We start from the raw sequence: 19626 nt of genomic DNA, 5'->3' as shown, positions 1-19626 counted from the left end.
TAAACATTATCATTATATGACTGTGAGTTTGGCCATGAGGATGTTTCAGTCATCTAATTTGGGTCTTATTTAGTCTGAGAGGGTTTCCTGAAACTGGGATTGAACAATTGATCAAAAAGTAAACAATAAATGTTTCCTCATTTACACCACAACCTACAATTTTCTTACAAAGTCATATATACTAACATGTCTGTCAGTATGTTATTGTCTGCACTTGAAATTCTATCCAGGAAGGAGCCAGATGAGCTCTCTCGCATTGTTAATGGGCAAATAACCTAATCTGCAGGTTAATCCTGTTTGATACTGAATGATTTAGTTAGCAAACTGTTTAATGCAAGACTTTGTTTCCTATTTGGCAATTTCACGGGAAAGTTATACATGTAACCAAGTTTCTCTGAGGGTAGAGGCTGTTAGATCTCAAAGTCAATGAGCAAATTGGTTTAACCTACAGGAACCCCTAAAAATTAGGGGTCGATATCGAAAATTCCCTGGAACCGTGGCCAAATTCTGCTCCCATTTCCTAGGAAAAACAGCTGCATGTGATGGATATTTTTTCCTGTCACTGCATGAAGAAATAACCTCAGGTTAGATCTATAAAGATGGCCCGGTGCTCCCATAGAACATCGTGTTCTTTCAGGAGGGATTTTTTTCCTACTAGAAAAATACTGCATAATCTAACAAACATGTAAGAAAACCGTGGAATAGCTGTCAGTTTATGATGAATTATTCCCAGTTCTGTTTTAAAATAAAAATTAATCTATTTCGAGAAATCCCAAGAAAAGGGTGATATATTCCAGTGAAGTAATAATTCTCATACCTCCACTGTGAGAACAGAACAGAGAGGAGTCTTGACTGAGATGAGTGACCAGTGGGCATATGGAGTGACAAGGCAACATGGCCATATTAACCTTCTTGGAGCTCAGGAAGGTTCTGCCCAGGTCTAAATTTTGTTTTTGTTAACTGAAAGGCTTCAACTACTCCGTCTCTCCTCCTCCATGTCCTTCTTTGTCTCTGGAGACACATTTTGTGCTGTCACAAGAAATCCTCCAATCCAATAAACTGTAATCTTGTTAAGGTTGCTAGCCACTGGGATCGTTGCTGAAGAATCGCCACACTCTCTCTGCGTCCGGTCGCTCATTTCCTGTAGACCTCTGCCACTAAGTTGTTGTTATTGTCACAACCTTAAGTCAAGTCCATTTTTCACTGTTCTATATCAGTTATTAGCGTGATGGCTCCCACTTCAAGCTAATGACACTGTCACTTAAAACATGCTCTGTTTCTTTGTCCCTTGTTGATCACAGGTTTAACAGAGTGTCCACACAGAGACAAACAACTAAATCACACACTTCACACAAAATTGATATGAGTCTTCATTAACTCAGGCAAGGTCACAAACAGCCAATGACTTTTCTCTGTGTAGGACTGTCAAATCTACACCCCACAAGGAAAGTCTCCAGCGAGGCAGCACACAGCTTTGTAAGCAATGCAGGCAGCTTTGTTTATACTGGGTGCGTAGAAGCAAAGGTTTAATTTGTCTAAAAAGCTGAAAGTGGGTTTGTCATATTATGAGACAACATTAAGTTGTGTGCAGTCTTAGGCGCAAACCACAAAGGAGGTTTTGCTCTCTCATAAACACGGACACAGGCAGTCTATGAAACAGAAGCACAGCCTTTAGACACTGAGATACTGTGCTAGAGACCTCCAGAAATAACCTCCCCATTGTGCAAGGACCTCAAAACAAGCCTTTGATGGTAGAAGTGTGTTTTTAAGCCGGCACAAAGGACCAAATGTTCGTCTTACTGAAGAGCACATGGTGAGCATTCATTAGCCTACTGTTTAGTGTGAAATCCAAACCAGATTTCAAGGGACATGAGAATAAATAGTTTTATAAAAGAGTCAGTTAATTGTTAAGTGTTTTTAATGAATCATGAGGACACAAATCAGAGTCATGTGTCCATTTAGAAACACATTAACAATTCTACTGGGAAATAGCAGGCCTTATATCACCTCTAGTTTAAGTAACAACACAGAATTACATAAACTATAGTATTATGGTATAACTTTCATTACATTTGACTACTTTACAGGTGACTGCATATACACTTGGTTCCTGAAAGGTAGTATATATGCATCTATAGCACTTGCCTTTTTGAATATGTCTTTTATTATCAAAAGCAGAAACAGTGTCAAGTTTGTGACAAAAGGCAGGTTAAGGTCAGAACAGAAGTGATTCTTCAAAATAAAAGCAGAGTCTGCAGTGCAAAAAGGGGAAACACAAAAATCATTTATACTGAATCACATGTCACTTAAAATGAAAAGGCTAATGAGAGAAATTGCACAATTCATTAATGACAAATATTCTACAGCACTCCCTATGTCTATGCATTTAAGAATGGAATCACATCATACGAACATTTGGTTTGATCATGCTACAAGTAAAAGTGCATAAAAATGAACATATTGGACTGTCTGACTGTAGTACTGAATTGGCCTTGAGAAATATCAGGTATGGTTGAAATGTCACTCATATGATTATCTATTATTATTATTATTATTATTATTATTATTATAACTTATTGGAAGTTTAGTGTGCAGTCATCCTCACTTTTATACATGACATTACTAGATTTTTGTGTGTATTCTCTAGAGGGCCTATCCTGACTCTATTAGTAGAGCTGTAACCAAAAATTATTGTCTTTATAGATTAATACAATGATGATTTTATTGAGTAACTGATTAATAGTGAACTCCACATATTGTTCTTGGAGGCCTAGGTGATGTGTTATCATGTACGATAACGTCTTGTTTTGTTTGACCAACAGTGTAAAACCCTTAACATCTGTCATAAAGGAATAAATAACCAGCAAATATTCTCATTCACTGAATTTCAAAGTTTGCTTACAAACGACTCAAACAACTAATCTGTTATAAAAATTGCTGCCAATTAATTTTCAGTTAATTGTCTAATTGATTAATTGGCTAAAAGATACAGCTCCAATTACCAGACATCATTACCCACTGAAAAAAACTAAAACAAAAAACAAAAATATTTTCTATTTTGCTCAGTGACACCTACGATTAACCACTGGTGCTTTTATTTTGAAATCCTAACCGGAACTCCGGCTCTTCCTCTCGCCAGCTTGACCAGGTAAGGTCTCCTACCTGTGGCTCACAAGCTACCGCGACGTTGTCCGCTGTTCTGTCGCTTTGCAGCTCCACGAAACTCCCCAGGTCTGTGCAGCATTACCTCAGTGAAAGTATTTTACGTTGTTCATCCACAAAAAACTGACCAAAAAAAAAACAAAACAAAAACAAAAACAAAAACCATGAAGGTCCAGTTCGTGAGAAAGAGAGTCGCGCTGTCGGAGCTGCGGCCGCCTCAGACGTGAGCCCGACACTGGAGAGGTGGGCTGAGCTTACCTATAGCCCCGTGTGGGCTGTTCACACACTGCCCGCGGATTAAACGGCGGCTATTTTCTTCCCACGGCTTCCCAGAATAACCTGACGGCCGCTTATTGACAGCATCTGCAGTACTAACAGGAAAAAATACTGCGAGGCCTCTTCTGGTTTCACTTTTAATTGTGAAGTTGAGGCTGTTACTGCAGAAATATAACATTGAGTGGGCTTGTGTATTTATTTATTTATTTATGTATTTTTTAAGAACAAATCATATTTATTTCAAGTTGATGATTTTGTGGATTATTTGTATTCCACAAGTGTGTAAAAAAAAAGCAATGTTACATCTAAAATTATTAAGGCAACATCTCAGTATTTGCAGTGGTGCAAAGTCCACTTACTTAAGTCCACTTTGATGTACTTTTCTCGAGTATTACAAAAAGCATAAAAACATATACAACTCTTATATACAATCCTTTGTTAAAAATTCAGCCAGCAGTTCTCAACCCTTTCAGTTTGTGTCCTCTCACTGAAACCTCTCTGCTACTTTACACTTCTACCCGACTACATTTCAGACAGAAATATGGTACTTTTCACTGCAGTACATTTATATGATGGCAGTTATCGCTGATTACTTTGCAGAATAAAGGTTTTACATTAGTACAAGACATTGTTAAAGGTTAAACCAGTGTTTGCCTGGCCCCTATGTCCCCTACATTAGGAACCACTGAACTAAACACTCTAACTGTATATCAAATAGTTTTCTGCCTCCATGTAAGGTATTGACTGAAGAAACAAAGTCGACTTATTAAAGTAGTAAGTTAATTGCTATGAAAAGCATCGGAGGATTAGTCTAATAATCGTTATATTGACAAAAAATTATTTACAATTTGTTCAAGTGAAAAACTGAATTCTTTTGGTCATAATAAGTAAGCAACTGTCAGACATAACATTAGACTGTGGTAAAATGTGATGGTTGTATTATAATTCATTACACACTGTAGACTAAATGAAGGTAGAAGAAATAAACATTTCGCTCAACCAAAGCTTAAAAAAGATCTAAGCACTGTCCGAAAAGTACACACTGAATCACACACTTTATAGACTAAACAAATAATGATGGGCAAAACAATAATGTATGAAGAAATCTTAGTACATGACTAAAAATATTCAGCCACTTATCATCTTAAGGACAGTTCAGGCTCTCAGGTTGAAACGCAGAGGCTGTGTTTCAGTTTCAGTTTGTCATCGTCAGGATGCGTCTCAGCTTGCACATGGTGCCAGGACAATATTGCAACCCCTCCTTATTAAGTATAAACTCATGTAAAACCTAATCACAAACCAAACACTGCTGCATATGTGGGTCATATTAAGTTCACATTTGTTAGCATTTGTTTGCTGGGAATTACAGACTTTGTGGTTCCAGTCAGAGCTGAATCACCTGAGTCCAAACTGCAGGTATAACAACTGCAAAAGCTGTTTAAAGTGGGAGATTGTGTGGGGGGATGTCTACCTACATTACGATGGCCGTCATCTGCAATGCTGATTTAATCCCTTCAATGACTTGTGTTTATTTTGGCCTGCCCCCTGTGTTTCTACCCATCTGACACCCAGGAGCAAAAACACTTCAACTGCTTAAACTGGATGTCCTAACTGCTTCTGTTAATAATTGTAATTCTTTAAAAGATCAGTATTTATCACTTCAGTGTAAAATATCCCCTCATTTCTGTCATGGTTTTAGCATTTTTGTACTTTTTGTTTTTCTAGATATATACACTGAATGATATATACACTTCCTGATATTAAAAGTTACACAACCCACATCCTTTGGACCAGTTTAAACATCCTTCTCTGACACATCTTACTCACATTCCCTGCATCTCCTCCTCTGTGATTGGCCACTAACTAAGCATCAGTTTCTTTTACCTGGATTCACCTTGTCAGTGTTAATCATGGCAAGCACACCAAATATCCAGCACCTTCAGTATTCCTGCTGGATGCTGTTGACTGACCTGGCTCTGCTGGCTGCTATCCTCTGACTGCAGTTACCATGAGGCTGGCGGTAGTGGGGGAGCTGGTAGTATCTGTCCTGGCCTGGGGCCTCGTCGGCGGGCAGGGCCTTAGGGCTGGCTGCGTAGATAGTGCATCCCATGAACACCTCCTGGAAGTCAACCTTAGTGTCCTACAGCGAGCGGAGGAGAGCCGTCCTCAAGGTATCCTTCCTCTGAGCGGCCTGTCCTGTCCTGATGCCAGCCAGCTGCTCTGTGGAAAAGCCACTGGCTCAGCACATTGCTATCTTAACCCCTCCTTCCTTCTGAATCTATCCTGCAGCCAACCTTGTCCTCTCTCTCTCTCTCCCCCTCCCTCCCCGGCCCTCCTCCCTCTGCAGAGCTGAGAGCAGAGAGGATAATCAGATTTCACATTTACACTCAACAAAATCATCCCCAGCGTAATCACTCCCTGTCACTGATGTTGCATTATGCTAATGCACAGAGTGTACTCTCGGTTCAGGAGCATTTGGGGCAGTTAAAAATATCATTACTTCCTGATAGAAGTGAATGCCACCGCAGACGCAGATAAAGTTTTAACAGTGCTGAGTGATGAACTGCTGACTGCTTGTCAAACATACTGCTACGGCTGCAGCTAATAATCAATTTATTTTTCAATCTATTACTGTCTGAAAATGTTGATTAGAGAAAAATAATTTTCCAGTGCTAAATGTAATCTTGAAGTTGCTTAATTTGTGAGACCAACAGTCCAAAACTCAAACATATAGTATTCAATTTATAATTATACAGTTAAAGTTAAGGTAAGGAAAGAAAGCAGCAAAACCTCACATATGAGAAGCTTGTGCCAGCAAATGTGAGGCCTTTTTGCAGGATTATTGACTTAAAGGTCCCCGGACATGTTTCAAAACATAACATATCAAGTACTCTTTATGCTTTACATAATAATAACAAATAAATAAAATCAATCAAACACCTACTCCTTCTCCTCAATTGATAAAAGTCTATGAACATTCACTAGTACAACATCCTGCTGGACCCAACACGTGCGGAGAGAAAAGAGAAAATTTCCCCCTTCAGCTGACAAATGTGAAAACAGCCCTCTAGTGTCAAACATGAACAAACTGCACATGAAGGTCAAACGTCTAAGTGACAATAAGCAAAAATGAGATCGGAGGCGGTTTTCAGTGATTGGTTGATGATCAGATCACTTCTATTTTCTGTCAATCATCTTGTGGTTTCAGCGCTACACACTGTCTCTCACAATGTCACAGAGGTGCACAAATACAGCGTATATATTGTACAAAATGACATTCGTGTGTGTTGCGTAAGTAAAATAAGTCAGTTAGGACTGACTGAGGCCTCTTTAGAGACACTGCTCTCCTGTGGCCAAAACCCAGAGTGCAGTTTCCATATCAAAACCATTAACTGTGTGACTAGTGAATTTAAGAGCATTTTGGACTCATACTTCCTGCACTCTGATGACTTGTATCTACTGAATGAAATAATACTTAAAATATGGAATAAAAACTATATAACACCAGTTTTATGTCCTCAATGCACTCAGAAGGAAAAACATATTGCTATTTAAAATAAAATGTAATAACAAGCATTAATTTGAAGATAGCACCTACACTAACGATGGGATGGGATGCGGAATAGAAGTTGATCGTCTTACAAACATTCCTGTTTTCCTTTTTTAAAAAATCTGGAGAATTCAACAGTGTTACCATCTCAACTCCACAGCAATGACAAAACAGCACCCATTGAGCAGTTCCCAGGACAGATAGTCTCATAAAAAGATTTATTTTTTCCAGCCCAAATTTACAAAGGCAAGTTACAGAGTATTGTATAAAAAAGAACCATGGTAATGTACACTTTACACAAACTCCTGAAGGGAGGGAGAAAGGAGGAGAGGGGGAAGAGTTCTGAATTTCTCACACAGAAAGAAAATGAAGACATTGTAAACATCCTTGCAAGCACCAGTACTGGTACTTTTGGGGGGGTGGGGTGGGGGGGGTTTCTGTGACAGTAGGTGGGTCAGGAAAGGACAAACGAGCAAGTGTCTCTGTGTTTTCACAGAAGAATGTTCAACTAGGCACCAATTGAGACAACTGCTGGCCAATAAATATACTCTTCACCATGAAACAAATACAGTCCTGCAAAATACAAGAGCCAAGCACTTTCCAATATGTTTATAGCAAACATTACTTTTCTGGCTTTTCATACACTTTAGTATATATGATTTTCACTGGGCTTTGCTTACTACTGAGATAACATTACTACTCTCAGAGAGAGAACAAATGCACTTGTCACAACCATTGTCTGATAAAACTATATGTATGCAGTCTGCTGGTACTAAAACCCACTGACTTTAATGACAACATCACAGCTGCCTAGATTACCCTTACAGATTAAGTACAAGTCAAACACCACCACATTCATCTTATTCATGTCAGCCATTCTTCTTTAAAATGCGCAAAAAGACAAAAGATAAACCATCTTGCAAAATCTGTGGAACGAGAAACTGACAACTTATTTACTTGGAATGTCCAAGAACCTCAAAATGAAGAGCTGCAGTTTCATGACCATGAGTAGTGTCTCAACAAACTGCTAATATCAAATGTGAGAAGGGATTAGACATGAGATTAACTGGTGGTTTACGGACTTAATCACATACAGTGTTAAATTAAAAAAATCTACAACAATGGGGACACTAAAAGTGATTGTTAAACCAGAATGAATAAAATTAAATTTAATGACAACATGGTCAATACTCTACTCTCATTATAATGCTTTAGAGGAACGTAAAGATTGTTCACAACCCACAACAGCATGGTATGGCGTATTAACAATCCCCCTATCCTGGGCCAATTTGTCATTTCTGAATGAAGCACGGCAGCACACTCAGCTCAGAGCAGAAATGTGCTTTTCTCACACCCATAAACAGAAGCCCTCTCAAATCAATGCAAATAGCATATGGATAGAATTTCACTTCCAACCCCTGAGGTATGAGAGAACTGTAATTTAAAGCCAAGAGGGACCCCTGGTAGAACAGGTCATATTGACACTCGCTCTTTGTGTAGTATTTTTTTTTTTAGTTAACCAGATTTGGTTTTATTTTACAGAGTGGCACCTTCGGTTTGAGATCCGAAGGAAAGCCTAGAGCAACGTGCTTCTTTTTCAGCAGACCGGGCAACTTTGAGCCTTCCCACTTCAGTCGTGTGTGTCATCAAGGTCCCATTTCACTTGTTTTCACCATGTTAGCTTTTGCTCCAAGCTTTTCACTGGCTCACTCTTTCTTGTGAATTAAGTTTGTTGTCTGCATCTGATTGGTTCATGTTTGTTCTATAATAGTAACAGCAGAACAGGGTTTTCTTTTTTGGGTCATTTCATGCACTTTTGTTTAATGTGCCAGTAGTTGACCTTACAGCACAGGCAGCAACTGAACAAAGAAAACTGGTGTCTGAGGTATCAGACTCACTGGCCCAGTTTCGGACTGATCCAAAGCTAGCCGCTGGCAAGGAAACCATGCTAACAACTGCCTGGGGCGAGAAGTGTGTTATGGTGAAGTCACACAAGCAAGCGAAGCACCAAGAGAAACGTTCTCCTTTTTTTATAGTGCACCATAGCCTAAAAAAATCAGACTGATTTAACATTTTGTTTTCTCTTAATCTGACTGAATTGTCAGTTTGAGTTGCCATGATGTGGACAGTGATTCACAGGTCTGGAACCAGTCCAATCGCACACTGCATGTTGAGATGAATGGACATGTGCACCAACCTTGAGGTGTGTTGAAAAAGTTCATAATATAATAAAATAAAGTAAAAAATCTGCAGCAAGACAACCAAAGCTGGGGCAAAGAAGAAGCACACCAAGCCATCTAGAGACCCTGCAATGATCTGAGCACAAAATGTTAAAAGCTGTGAAGTCAAAAAGCTATTTAACAGTGACGGTTTTTAAACAGCCGCGTGCTGAGATAAATATAAACATTTACGCACATAAAAGTAGGCTAAAAGTCTATATTACAGCAGAAAAATACATGAGTTGAGTGAAATTTCACATTGTTTACAGAAAACAATCAAACTCGATGAACTGAATGAAGCACAGTGTTACAGTAAAAACACCAAAACCCCCACAAGTGGCCTAATGCAGTGATGACAATGCCCCGTGAATTTATCGCTTGCTGATGTGGCTTCACCTTTTCGAGTGAGCGTGGAGACAGATGTGACCTTTTCAAATCAGGACTAATACCAGCGTCAGACACATTCAAAGATGAACACAATGATATGGAGTAGAACTAAAATATTACTGAGAAAAGAAAACATGAATAGTGTTTATTCTCCATTGAGGTGTATGCGGTCCCTTCGCAAAACATGACGACATCATCCCTGAAACAAGAACTGAGGGTTCAAAGAGGATGGGAATTAACAATGACGATGGAAAATGAAAAACTTCAGTCTCAGGCTTTTAAGTCTCTGAAGAAAGCAGCTGCTGCCATATTCCCTCTCCCCTCAAAATATAGCCAAACATTTGTCAAGTTAAGGATATACTGTTGTTTCACGGCATACAAGAAGCCAAAGACATAGAGTTGAAATCATTACAATGATTCACTTTTTTTGTCAGTCTTTAATTTAGTTTGACTCCCCTTTCCCATCAGCCACCCAACTCCCCAAAATCACTGCCAAATTCTTTCTGCGTGCGACAAAAAACAATGCAGTCAAAGGAAAAAAAACAAACAAACAAACAAAGAAACACACAACAAAAAAAGCTGTTCTGGCAGTCCAATAGTCTCTTTTTGCATTGTATTTGTTGACAGTGCAAAGACTAGATAATCAGCGAGTTGGTGTTTCCTCTGCATGATGGGGCAGAGTGATGGCTTTGAACCTGGGTTATTATCAGTCCTGTTATAGTCCAAGGTTTGGAGAATTTGGGTTCATTTACGAGGGGAGGAAAAAAGAAAAAAACGACAATCTGCCTCGCCTTTCAGCAGAAGAAATAAAAATATAGATAGAAACACCATTCAACTGATGTCTAAAAGGTAACACCCGGGAGAGCCTCTTCTCATGTGAGCCAGTCACATGAATCTTTGCAGGGTTGAGGTGTGACGGTCAGGTTTCCCTGCAAAAGACACAACAAGACACTTATTTAATACCAGATTATTTATTCATCTACATAAAATAAAGACACTGAAAGAAAAAGGTTTCATAAACACTACAGAGGAACATGCTCTCAAGTGCTGTACTATAGTACAATCCTGAGATATTTACCATTTTTGGTTATCTAATACTTGTACTTCACCAAATTTCAGAGGATATTGTTGCACTTCTTTTTACCTAACATTTACTGTAAAGACTTTAAATAAAAAATACTGCATTTGAATAGCTTAAAAAATATGATGTATTTTATGCACTACAACATTAAATATATGAATGCATAAATAAGGGTGATACAATTATATAATGCTGTGTGTGTGTGTGTGTGTGTGTGTGTGTATATATATATATATAAAAATCACGTAGTGCTTGAAAGGGAATATTGAGTAATTTTACTTATATTTAATTACATTTTGCTGATAATACTTTTGTACTTTTACTTATGTGGAAGTTTGAGTAGAGGGCTCTTACTAGTAAAGACATATTTTTTTCCTGGTATTTCTAAGTACAGTATTTGAATACTACAAACTGTGCTCTTTGACAAAAACTGAATATTATAACCTATTACAACAGCTGAATTAGACTACAATAGTTTTAGCTGCCATAATAAACTGGCAGTGTGCATTTTTTTTTGTCAGTTGTAATATAAAAGAGCTCCCACTAGATGTCAGTGCAGGCTGCAGTGGATTTGTATCTTGGCAGGCTCATTCCACGTCTCTATTATCAACACTGATCCACTTGTCCTCAGAGGACCCACTTAGACTGGATGAGCTGAGGGGCTAAATGCTGCACTGCATATTGCACTAGATTGCAGTACAATAATAAGGATTTTGTTTGGCCAGGATTTGTTTTCTTTACAGGTTGCTGCCTCCAAGTCTGCAACATAAATGTTGCACAGACAAAGGAGAGCAGAGTGTTCTTTTCACTTAAAATCAAATCAATCCCAGACAAAGAAACACAAGGTTTTATTTTTACAGGATGTTCTACAGCTGTGCCAGTACTCATAACTCATTGCCTAAATATTTTTAACTAGAGCTTTGTGCATTGTTAATGTGAAGAAGGGTTTCTGCCACCTGCATTTGTCAGATTTGCAAACACTGCTCTCAGTTTACCTATGTGTCTCAGTAGGCTTGTGTTTTGTTTCAGTGTCAGTCTTTTGCCTGTCTCTGCTGCTGTGGTGATGGGTAGCGTGAGGGGGTTGCTGCTTGCAACAATGGCTGCTGAGGACAGACCTATGGAAAATGTATGGCTATCAGTCATACTTCCTATTTTACTTTAGATCGCTGATTGGTCATCTGCCATAATTTAAGTCTATAACCACAGGAAGTTAAATATTCTGAACCATGGGCCTTATTTTATATAGATAACTGGCAAAAGTACATAATGAAACAAGACACTTATTTATTACCAAATATATGAATGTGTGTGTGTGTGTGTGTGTGTGTGTGTGTGTGTGTGTGTGTGTGTGTGTGTGTGTGTATGTGTGTATATATATATATATATATATATATATATATATATATATATGAACACATTTATTGTACTAAATCCAAGGTCAAAGAGGAGAGATGGGACTGACTGACCTGTGGCGTAGGACAGGTCATATTGCCCTGAGAGCAGGGGGTATCCCAGGTGGTGGTGAGAGGGCATTATGCGCTGAGAGGGGGACGAGCGCGGCCGGTCCACGTCTCTTTCTCTTTCCCTCTCACGCTCCCTTTCCCGATCTCTGTCTCCAGCAGCTCCTCTGTCCTGCTCCCTCTCCCTGTCGTGGGGCGGCTTGTCACCTACTGTGGGGGATTTGCTCTTGTATTGGCTGGCGTGCTGATGCAGGATATCCAAGGCTTTGGAGTCTGTTGCCGTTTTGGTGACAGTGGGGCTAGCACGAGATTTGTCACTGCCTTCCTCACCTCCGGGTATTTTACTAGCATATGGAGAAAACGGATAACCTCCGGGTAGGTAAGAACCTAAGAGTGATGAAGAAAATTGACAGTTCAAAATTAGGTTTTATGCAGAATAAAAATGCAACAGCTAATGATTGATTATTCTTAATCAATGTTCACATCAATCAAACTTAATAATCAATGCAAGTGATTTTAGGTCACCAACCAGTCCATTTTGACTCACACTCAACTAATAGCTCTATATCCATGTAGGTACTGACAGTCTAGTACCACATATTGTTTCTACATGGGATCATTTTGATCTGAAAAATGAAAGCATACACTGTAAACATCCCGTTGTGGTTGACCAGACTGGGCCCAACTGCAAAATGTGGTGTTTTCATTTCATTTACAAAGCAAAGTGCCTTAGGCATTGTGCCCACATGCATGTTGTGTTCTGTGTTAATAGTACAGTTGATGTAACTGTTGGTGAATTACCAGGCATGCTACTATACATGTTGGCTATATCCTTTAGGCTACATATTTGAGATCAACCAGGAATTTTGTGGATTAAGACAAAATTGAACCACTCCCAGAGCACAAAAGGCCATGCAATTTTGCCAACACCTTCAATATTTATGGGGAACAACAACAACAGAAATAAATGCCTGCATCACAAAATGCAATTTCCCACATATAACCATTCTATTCAGAGTAACTGAACATAGGTCAAACCAAATCAATTCTTGATTGACTTGACCTGTTTAACTTCCTGTGCAGTGTTTTGGCCCAACAAGCTCCACCAAATGATCACAATCAATTCCTGCTGCTTTACAATGCACAAATGCCTTCATTTATGACTGAAATAATCACAAAAACATGTCAAGATCCTGCTAAGATTGATTTTGATAGACAATATAAATCTGTCCTAACAAATCCCTACAGCCATTGTGTTTCCAAAGCAAGCAAGGAAGACACATTAAATTCTTTAAGCCGTGTTGATTATATTGGCTCATCTAATTTAAAAGCCATCATACACAGCTTCAAATGAAGGTAAGGCCAACAGCTTAAACATCATTCTAAATCAGTGCTCATCTTAAACTTGGAAGTATTTGACCAAAAGAGACCACAGGAATCACTGATGACATACATCAATGATTAAACTTTCTAATCAAAAGAATATTTTATATAATATATAAATAATATATTTATAACTGTGTGACTTAAGCTTGTGAACAGCAAAATTCAAACAAATTTTAAAAAGAAGAAATGTATTTTTCATACTGCATATTATTTCTTACTAGGAGTGTATAAAAAAACCTTTAACATTGACATGTATTTGGAGTCAATTTAATGTCATACCTGGGTAATTCTGCATCATGACTGAGGGCATGCCCCTGTATCCAGGGTGGTTGGGGTCATAGCCTTGTCCATAGGGGTAACCATGCATATAGGGCATGTAGCCTTGGTGCTGCGCTAGTGGTGATGAAAACTGCATGTGGGGATTAGAACGAGAGTCTTTGCTCATAGCCCGGTGGTCCTCAGATGTGATTCTGGGATCGCTACACTCTTTGCCATCCTCCTTGGGCCCACTTTGACTGTCCTTGGGCCTTTGCCTATCATCCTTTAATTTACGGTCACGTTCCCGTTCTCTGTCCCTTTCATCTTTCCATCGAGGTTGTTGTTGCTGGTGTTCATCTTCTGCTTGGGGCTTCTGGCTCTCTGGGTACTGCTGAGGGTGGGAAGAAGGTACAAGTCAGCACAAATCATGTCTCAATAACTCAAAAAGATTCTCACAACAGATTCACAAGCACATATTCTAACACTGTTATACTACATTGTTATTTACCTGTCTGTACCATATGGCCTGCTCCATCCCTGCTTGACCTCTGGACTCCAGTGTTTGTTTGGAGTCTTCCTTCCCATGATGGCCCCCTTCAGTCAGCTTCATCTTTAGCCCCTCAGCTTGCTGGGACTTCTGGTCCTCCCCCTTTATGCTTCCAATAGTTTTCGAAGAGGGTTCAGAGGGCGAGTCCCTTGATTTTCCTGGGGGCTGCTGCATCTTTCCGAGGTCTGACTGACTTGGGGCTTTGGAAAGGCTTGGCGGCATTGGGCTCTTTTGTTTCCACTCCTCCTTCATGGAGGCTTCTCGTTCTTTCATGGCTACATCTGACTTTTTCTCAGCAGCACGATGCTGTTCAGCCATCTGTCGCTGCCGCTCCTCATACTGTTGCCGGTAGGCTGGGTTGGTGTTCATCAAGTGGTTATGGTAGGCTTGATCGGGATGGTATGCATATGGGGGTACATAAGCATACTGGTTGTAGTAAAGAGGTTGCATGTACATGTTGGATCGCTGTTGGATGACTGAGGGTTGCTGTTGTTGCTGCTGCTGCTGCTGCTGGCCAGGAGCACTGCTGTCAGGTTTGCGTTCTTCATGAACCTCTACCTTGACTTTCTCCTCATCTTGGTCCTGGTCATCATCCCTTTTGATCTTAACCTGACCTTCAGCCACTGGTGTGCCTTGATTGGGCCCACTGGGACTGGGGTTGACGTAATTGGGTGAATAATATGTATCATAGCCAGCATAGTAAGGGGAATCTTTATTGGGTGTCTGGTTTGGAAAGAGTGCTTTTTTGACACTTTCCCTGATGGCTTGGTCCTCTGTCCTGACTTTGACACCTTCTAGTTTCCCCTCACCATCCTCACCAGCATCTGAAATGTCTGAATATGCTGGGCTATTAGTTTTGACCGATGAATTGTCAGCACCATTTTGGTTCACCACATGAAGTGGTGTCAGGGGCTGCGGCATCCCACTGCCATCTATTCGACTGGCCACACCAATGGATGGGCTAGGGGCATTGTCAGAAAAGCTATAAATCTTGTCAGCCTCAGCCTTGATACTGGCCAAGCGACTCTGATGAGGATCTGAGGAACCATTGAGTAGTCCTTCCCCCTTATTTCCTTGATCACAAGGTTCCGGATATGAAAGCTTTCCTTCCTCTAGTTTTCCTCCCTTTCCCAGAGGCTTTGGGCTGTCAGCCTCCTTTCCACCATCTTTTTTCTTTTTGTCTTTCTTCTTCTTGTCTTTAGAACTACTTGAAGCAGGATCTCCAATGGCAGGGGGTTTAGGCTGTGTGCCTTTCATTTGCGGACTCTTAGGGATACCTTGTATCATTGGAGTAAGCCCTGGGGAAGAATTTGGGTTTCCAGGAGGAAAAGAGTACATTTGCTGGGATGCTGTAGAGCCAGGGCCAATGGGCCGTGGTGATTTCATGTTTTTCTGGGCCATTTTATCAGCCTTTGTGCCACTACTTGCCTTTTTGGACTTGTCTGATCCTCTCTTATCATCTATACCATCGTTACTGGCCTCATCGGTGAGACATGGCCCATCCTCACATCCGTCCATTGGTGTACCTCCCATTTCTGGATCTGTCTCAGCAATCTTCTTTTTACTCTGCTTTGAACCAAACTTGCCGGGAGATGGGGAAGGACTTTGAGCATCAAAGTTCCTGCCTTTTGGAGTAACTGAACGTGCTGGAGACAAGGATCCCTTCTGAGAGATAGAGGCTCCATTACAGTTCCCTGGCTCAGGGTGGAGAGTTGAATCCTCTCCGTATTCACTGTCTCCATCCAAGTCCAACTTAATGTCATCATCATTGTGGGCACGGGCTTGGTGGTACTTCAGCCCATTGATGTGCTTGTACTTCTTGTTGCAGTTAGGGTGTGGGCAGTCAATAAGAACTGGAGAGGGGCAGCTGCGATCAAGGGGAGGTGGAAGTGGCTCAGTCTTAATAGAAGGGATAGGCAGACCTGTTGGTCCCACCCCTCCACTGTTCGAGTTTGTCCGCATACGTTTGTTGCCTTTGGTGTCCTCTGAGCTGGAATTCGGTTCCATGTCTGAGGCTGGTTTGGTCTTGCGTTTTCCAGCTGAGGAGGGACTGGCCTTGATGTCCTCTGTGTTACTGTTAGGTGGAGTGCGGCGATCTGATGGCGTCTGGCTGCCCCTTCGGCCTTTGCTGTTAGAGGCAGCACGTGTCTTGTTGTTGGTGGTGCCCTTGTTGTCTGATGAGTTGCTGTTCTCGTTGATAGGGGTGTTGCTATTCGGTCTCATTCGCTTACCTCGACCACGGCCATTTCTCATCTCCAGATCACTTGTAGGGGATTCACAAAACCTGCAGTAATTTTAAAAATCACATTTAAGAATTAGTGATGTCATAGTATAAATGGTTGATTTCAGTGCAACTTTGCTTTAGTTTAGAATCTGAAAGGTATCTATGGAAATTCCACAACTCCACAGATTTTGAAATTACAATTTCTGTGGGGGCTGAATAATACATTGGCAATAAAAACTATTTACCCCATTGGACATTTTCATTTATCATTTTAACATTATTCTTTAACATTGATTAACATTAACACACTGAATATAATTGGCTTTTTTGACAATGATCAGCTGCATTTCATGAGGAATGACAATACATTTCTATAAGTGATCTTAAGAACAAAAACTAAAATAAAACTAAATATTTAACCCCTTTACAATCACACCAGAATGGTCATTGGTGCAGTCACTTGTTTTAAGTGTAATGGATGTGTTTCACAGCTACTGTGCAAACCCCAGCTAGCCTCATTATTTATTGTTCCATAACTTCACAGAACCAAACCATTTGATTGTAAAACTAAAATGAAACAATTGCAACGCTCTCTAAAGGGTTTTTTTTATACCCATGCAGTGTTTCCTACAGAATTAGATTCTATTCTTGGCAGCAACTGACAGGTTGAAACATTTTCATTCCTAAGTGATTTATGACAAATAAATACCTGACCAATATATACAACTTAATATCTTCATATTAAGTCAAACAAATAAGGGTTGATTGTAAATTGTAATTGGCCAGTAAGCCCAGTCGCAGCACATGTAAGCATGCTCTCCTATAAATGACAGACAGTGAAGAGACAGACTGGGACTAAAAACTTTATGGATTATTTTAACGGCACATTATCCGACTATGACAGACGGGTCCGTTGTCAATAAGTTTGTGAGAGTGAGAGTTAGAGAGGGTTAGGCAAGGAGAGGTGAATCAATGCGCTGTGCATAGCTCTACAGAGAAATAAGATTCTACCCATTTAAAATTGTAAAAAAGAATAGTAGAAAGAAAAAAAAGACAGACAATCACTATGTGGTGGGCAATCTTGATATTGTTGCAGGCGACCAGAAATAAAACAGTGTATGGGAAACACTGCTATACTTCTGAAGACATTACTGCTTACCTCTATTCAAAATGTATTTGCAAAATTTTAGGATACGTCTGTGGTTGGACATACCATTTCTAAAGTTAATTTGTTTATATTTTAACTGAGAATCTCACATAAACAGCTATTTACTGTATTGGCATGCCAAATAACCCTTCTACAATATCTCATAGGAAATTCAGAATAAAGAAAATAGGTCATAACAGTAATACCAATGATGACAATGCTAGGGGCTTTAAGTCCTTTTGAGTCCCTAGCCCAAAATAAACAAAAAAGGCAATGATATTGAGAATATTTACACCATTGTTCTGTCCCTGGCTTCTCATTACATATCAATCTGATATTTTGCACATTATAGTGAGTGAGCACTTTAAACATAGTCACGACTTTCCAAATGAAAATGTAAACATCATTGGAGAAGGCCGCAGTGAACATTCTAGCTGCTTTGTAATCAAACCATACAGTCACTCAAATACTTAAAATAGCAGTTTGGCCTTATCTCTCCATAACAGTAATGTAATTATCTTTCTGCACAGCAGTGAAGGTTAGCAATCTGTGACAAAGAGAAACATTGGGCTGCTATGACTCACAGCTTCCTCTACAAGTCTCTCCAAACAATTTCAGCCTCAGCAGGGAATGTGAATACATCCGTAGTCTGAGAGTGGTAGAGGAATTTAGACTCATTACAAGCCCAAGTTTATATTCAGTCTGTTGAAAGCTTTCTGAATTATTCATGGTGTGTCCCTAATGTAGCCGTGCTGCAAACTGTAAGACTATGTTGGTGCAAATACAGCCCAGCAAACCACACTTATTGTGCAAACCTCACTTACTGAACATTATTGTGATACACTGTGATACATTAGTATGATACAGCCTATCCTTGTTTTCCATTAGCACTGCTTTAATCTTGATCTTCTCTCTACTGCACTTAACCATGCATTTAAAATATAGATTCATATTTACATTTAGATACAGTGCAAGTATTCTAAATCAAAGCAAGTGTTTGGAAATATATTTTACACAACCTGTGTATTTTGCATAACAAAGGCAAATATCCAGAAATTACTAACACCTTAAGCTACCACCCACATAACACTGATCTAAGAAATTGCAGTCTTTGTGATAGAGAATGTTATACAGTGCTGAGGAAAAGCTATTAGCCCAATAATTGGATTCTACAATCTGGCTTGTTAGAGTAGCTTTCTATTTCCACAGCTACCTCCTGGGACATCAGCCGTTTGCCAGTGAATCCTGTTTCCCCAGGCTCGAGATAAAGACTAACATGGAAGGTCCAGCTGCACACAGGCAAGTCAGTGAATTCAGCTATATATACTTGAGCTGATTCTACTGCAGCAGATTCATATCACGCAGAATATGAAAAGGTTAAGAGACCAAGTGCAGCTTAGATAGAGAGAATGCATCAATAATTCATAGTAATCATGACTCTTTTCTACCTCGACATCTACAACTACAACTACAATGTGTGACAGTAAATTCTTTGTAAAGTGCAAATGCTCTGCAAATTCTGTGCATGTAGCCTTAGTTTTAACAACACCACACAAGTGATATATATGATTAACATAACAAGTGCAGATTTGATGATGCATATTTAAATAAAAAAACATGTCCCCCTGCGTTCTCCAGTAAAAAGAAAAAGGGTTCTTACCTGGGGGGAGCCCAGTCATGCCGTGTGCAGTCCAACAGGGTGCCAACATATGTCTTGTTTCTCCAAGTAACATTGACCACCAGCATGCCTGTGAGACAAAGAATCACAGAGGTCATTTATTTTGTATCAAATATGACAATAATGCAAATTACACAGTTGAAAAATCCAAGAGAGGACGTTTTACAGTGAGATTCATATATAACTGACTGCCCTATGTGAGCAAAAAGTGCATCGTGTCTGCTGCATCAACGTGGTGATCTTTGCTCAAG

At 39.8% G+C, this 19626-nt stretch overlaps 2 protein-coding genes across 6 annotated transcripts in view; both read right to left on the bottom strand.

The window, feature by feature from the left end:
- The window catches only part of gramd2aa (GRAM domain containing 2Aa), a 28907-nt gene extending 23240 nt beyond the window's left edge, over positions 1 to 5667 (bottom strand). The window contains exon 1 of one of the 4 annotated variants that reach the window (XM_071489204.1): positions 5409 to 5667. In XM_071489204.1, coding sequence (XP_071345305.1) covers positions 5409 to 5548 — 140 coding nt within the window. In that variant the 5' untranslated portion in view covers positions 5549 to 5667. Of the gene's footprint in view, positions 1 to 3162; positions 3392 to 5408 lie in introns of those variants that run through there. The other 3 variants (XM_071489206.1, XM_071489207.1, XM_071489205.1) reach the window with 3 other exon arrangements.
- Positions 5668 to 7192: 1525 nt separating this feature from the next.
- Positions 7193 to 19626, bottom strand: part of znf609b (zinc finger protein 609b) — a 73661-nt gene continuing 61227 nt past the window's right edge. Inside the window, exons 4-8 of one of the 2 annotated variants that reach the window (XM_071489202.1) lie at positions 19358 to 19445; positions 14288 to 16610; positions 13801 to 14170; positions 12142 to 12522; positions 7193 to 10523 (exon numbers count right to left, since the gene is read on the bottom strand). In XM_071489202.1, coding sequence (XP_071345303.1) covers positions 10480 to 10523; positions 12142 to 12522; positions 13801 to 14170; positions 14288 to 16610; positions 19358 to 19445 — 3206 coding nt within the window. In that variant the 3' untranslated portion in view covers positions 7193 to 10479. The remainder of the gene's footprint in view (positions 10524 to 12141; positions 12523 to 13800; positions 14171 to 14287; positions 16611 to 19357; positions 19446 to 19626) is intronic. The other variant, XM_071489203.1, reaches the window with a different exon arrangement.

The sequence above is a fragment of the Trachinotus anak genome, unplaced genomic scaffold (assembly GCF_046630095.1).
Source record: "Trachinotus anak isolate AG129_WGS33_773 ecotype Australia unplaced genomic scaffold, CSIRO_AGI_Tana_v1 ptg000011l, whole genome shotgun sequence".
NCBI lineage: Eukaryota > Metazoa > Chordata > Actinopteri > Carangiformes > Carangidae > Trachinotus > Trachinotus anak.
The sequence above is the reverse complement of the archived record's forward strand: the minus strand, read 5'-3'. Positions and strand labels throughout refer to the sequence as shown.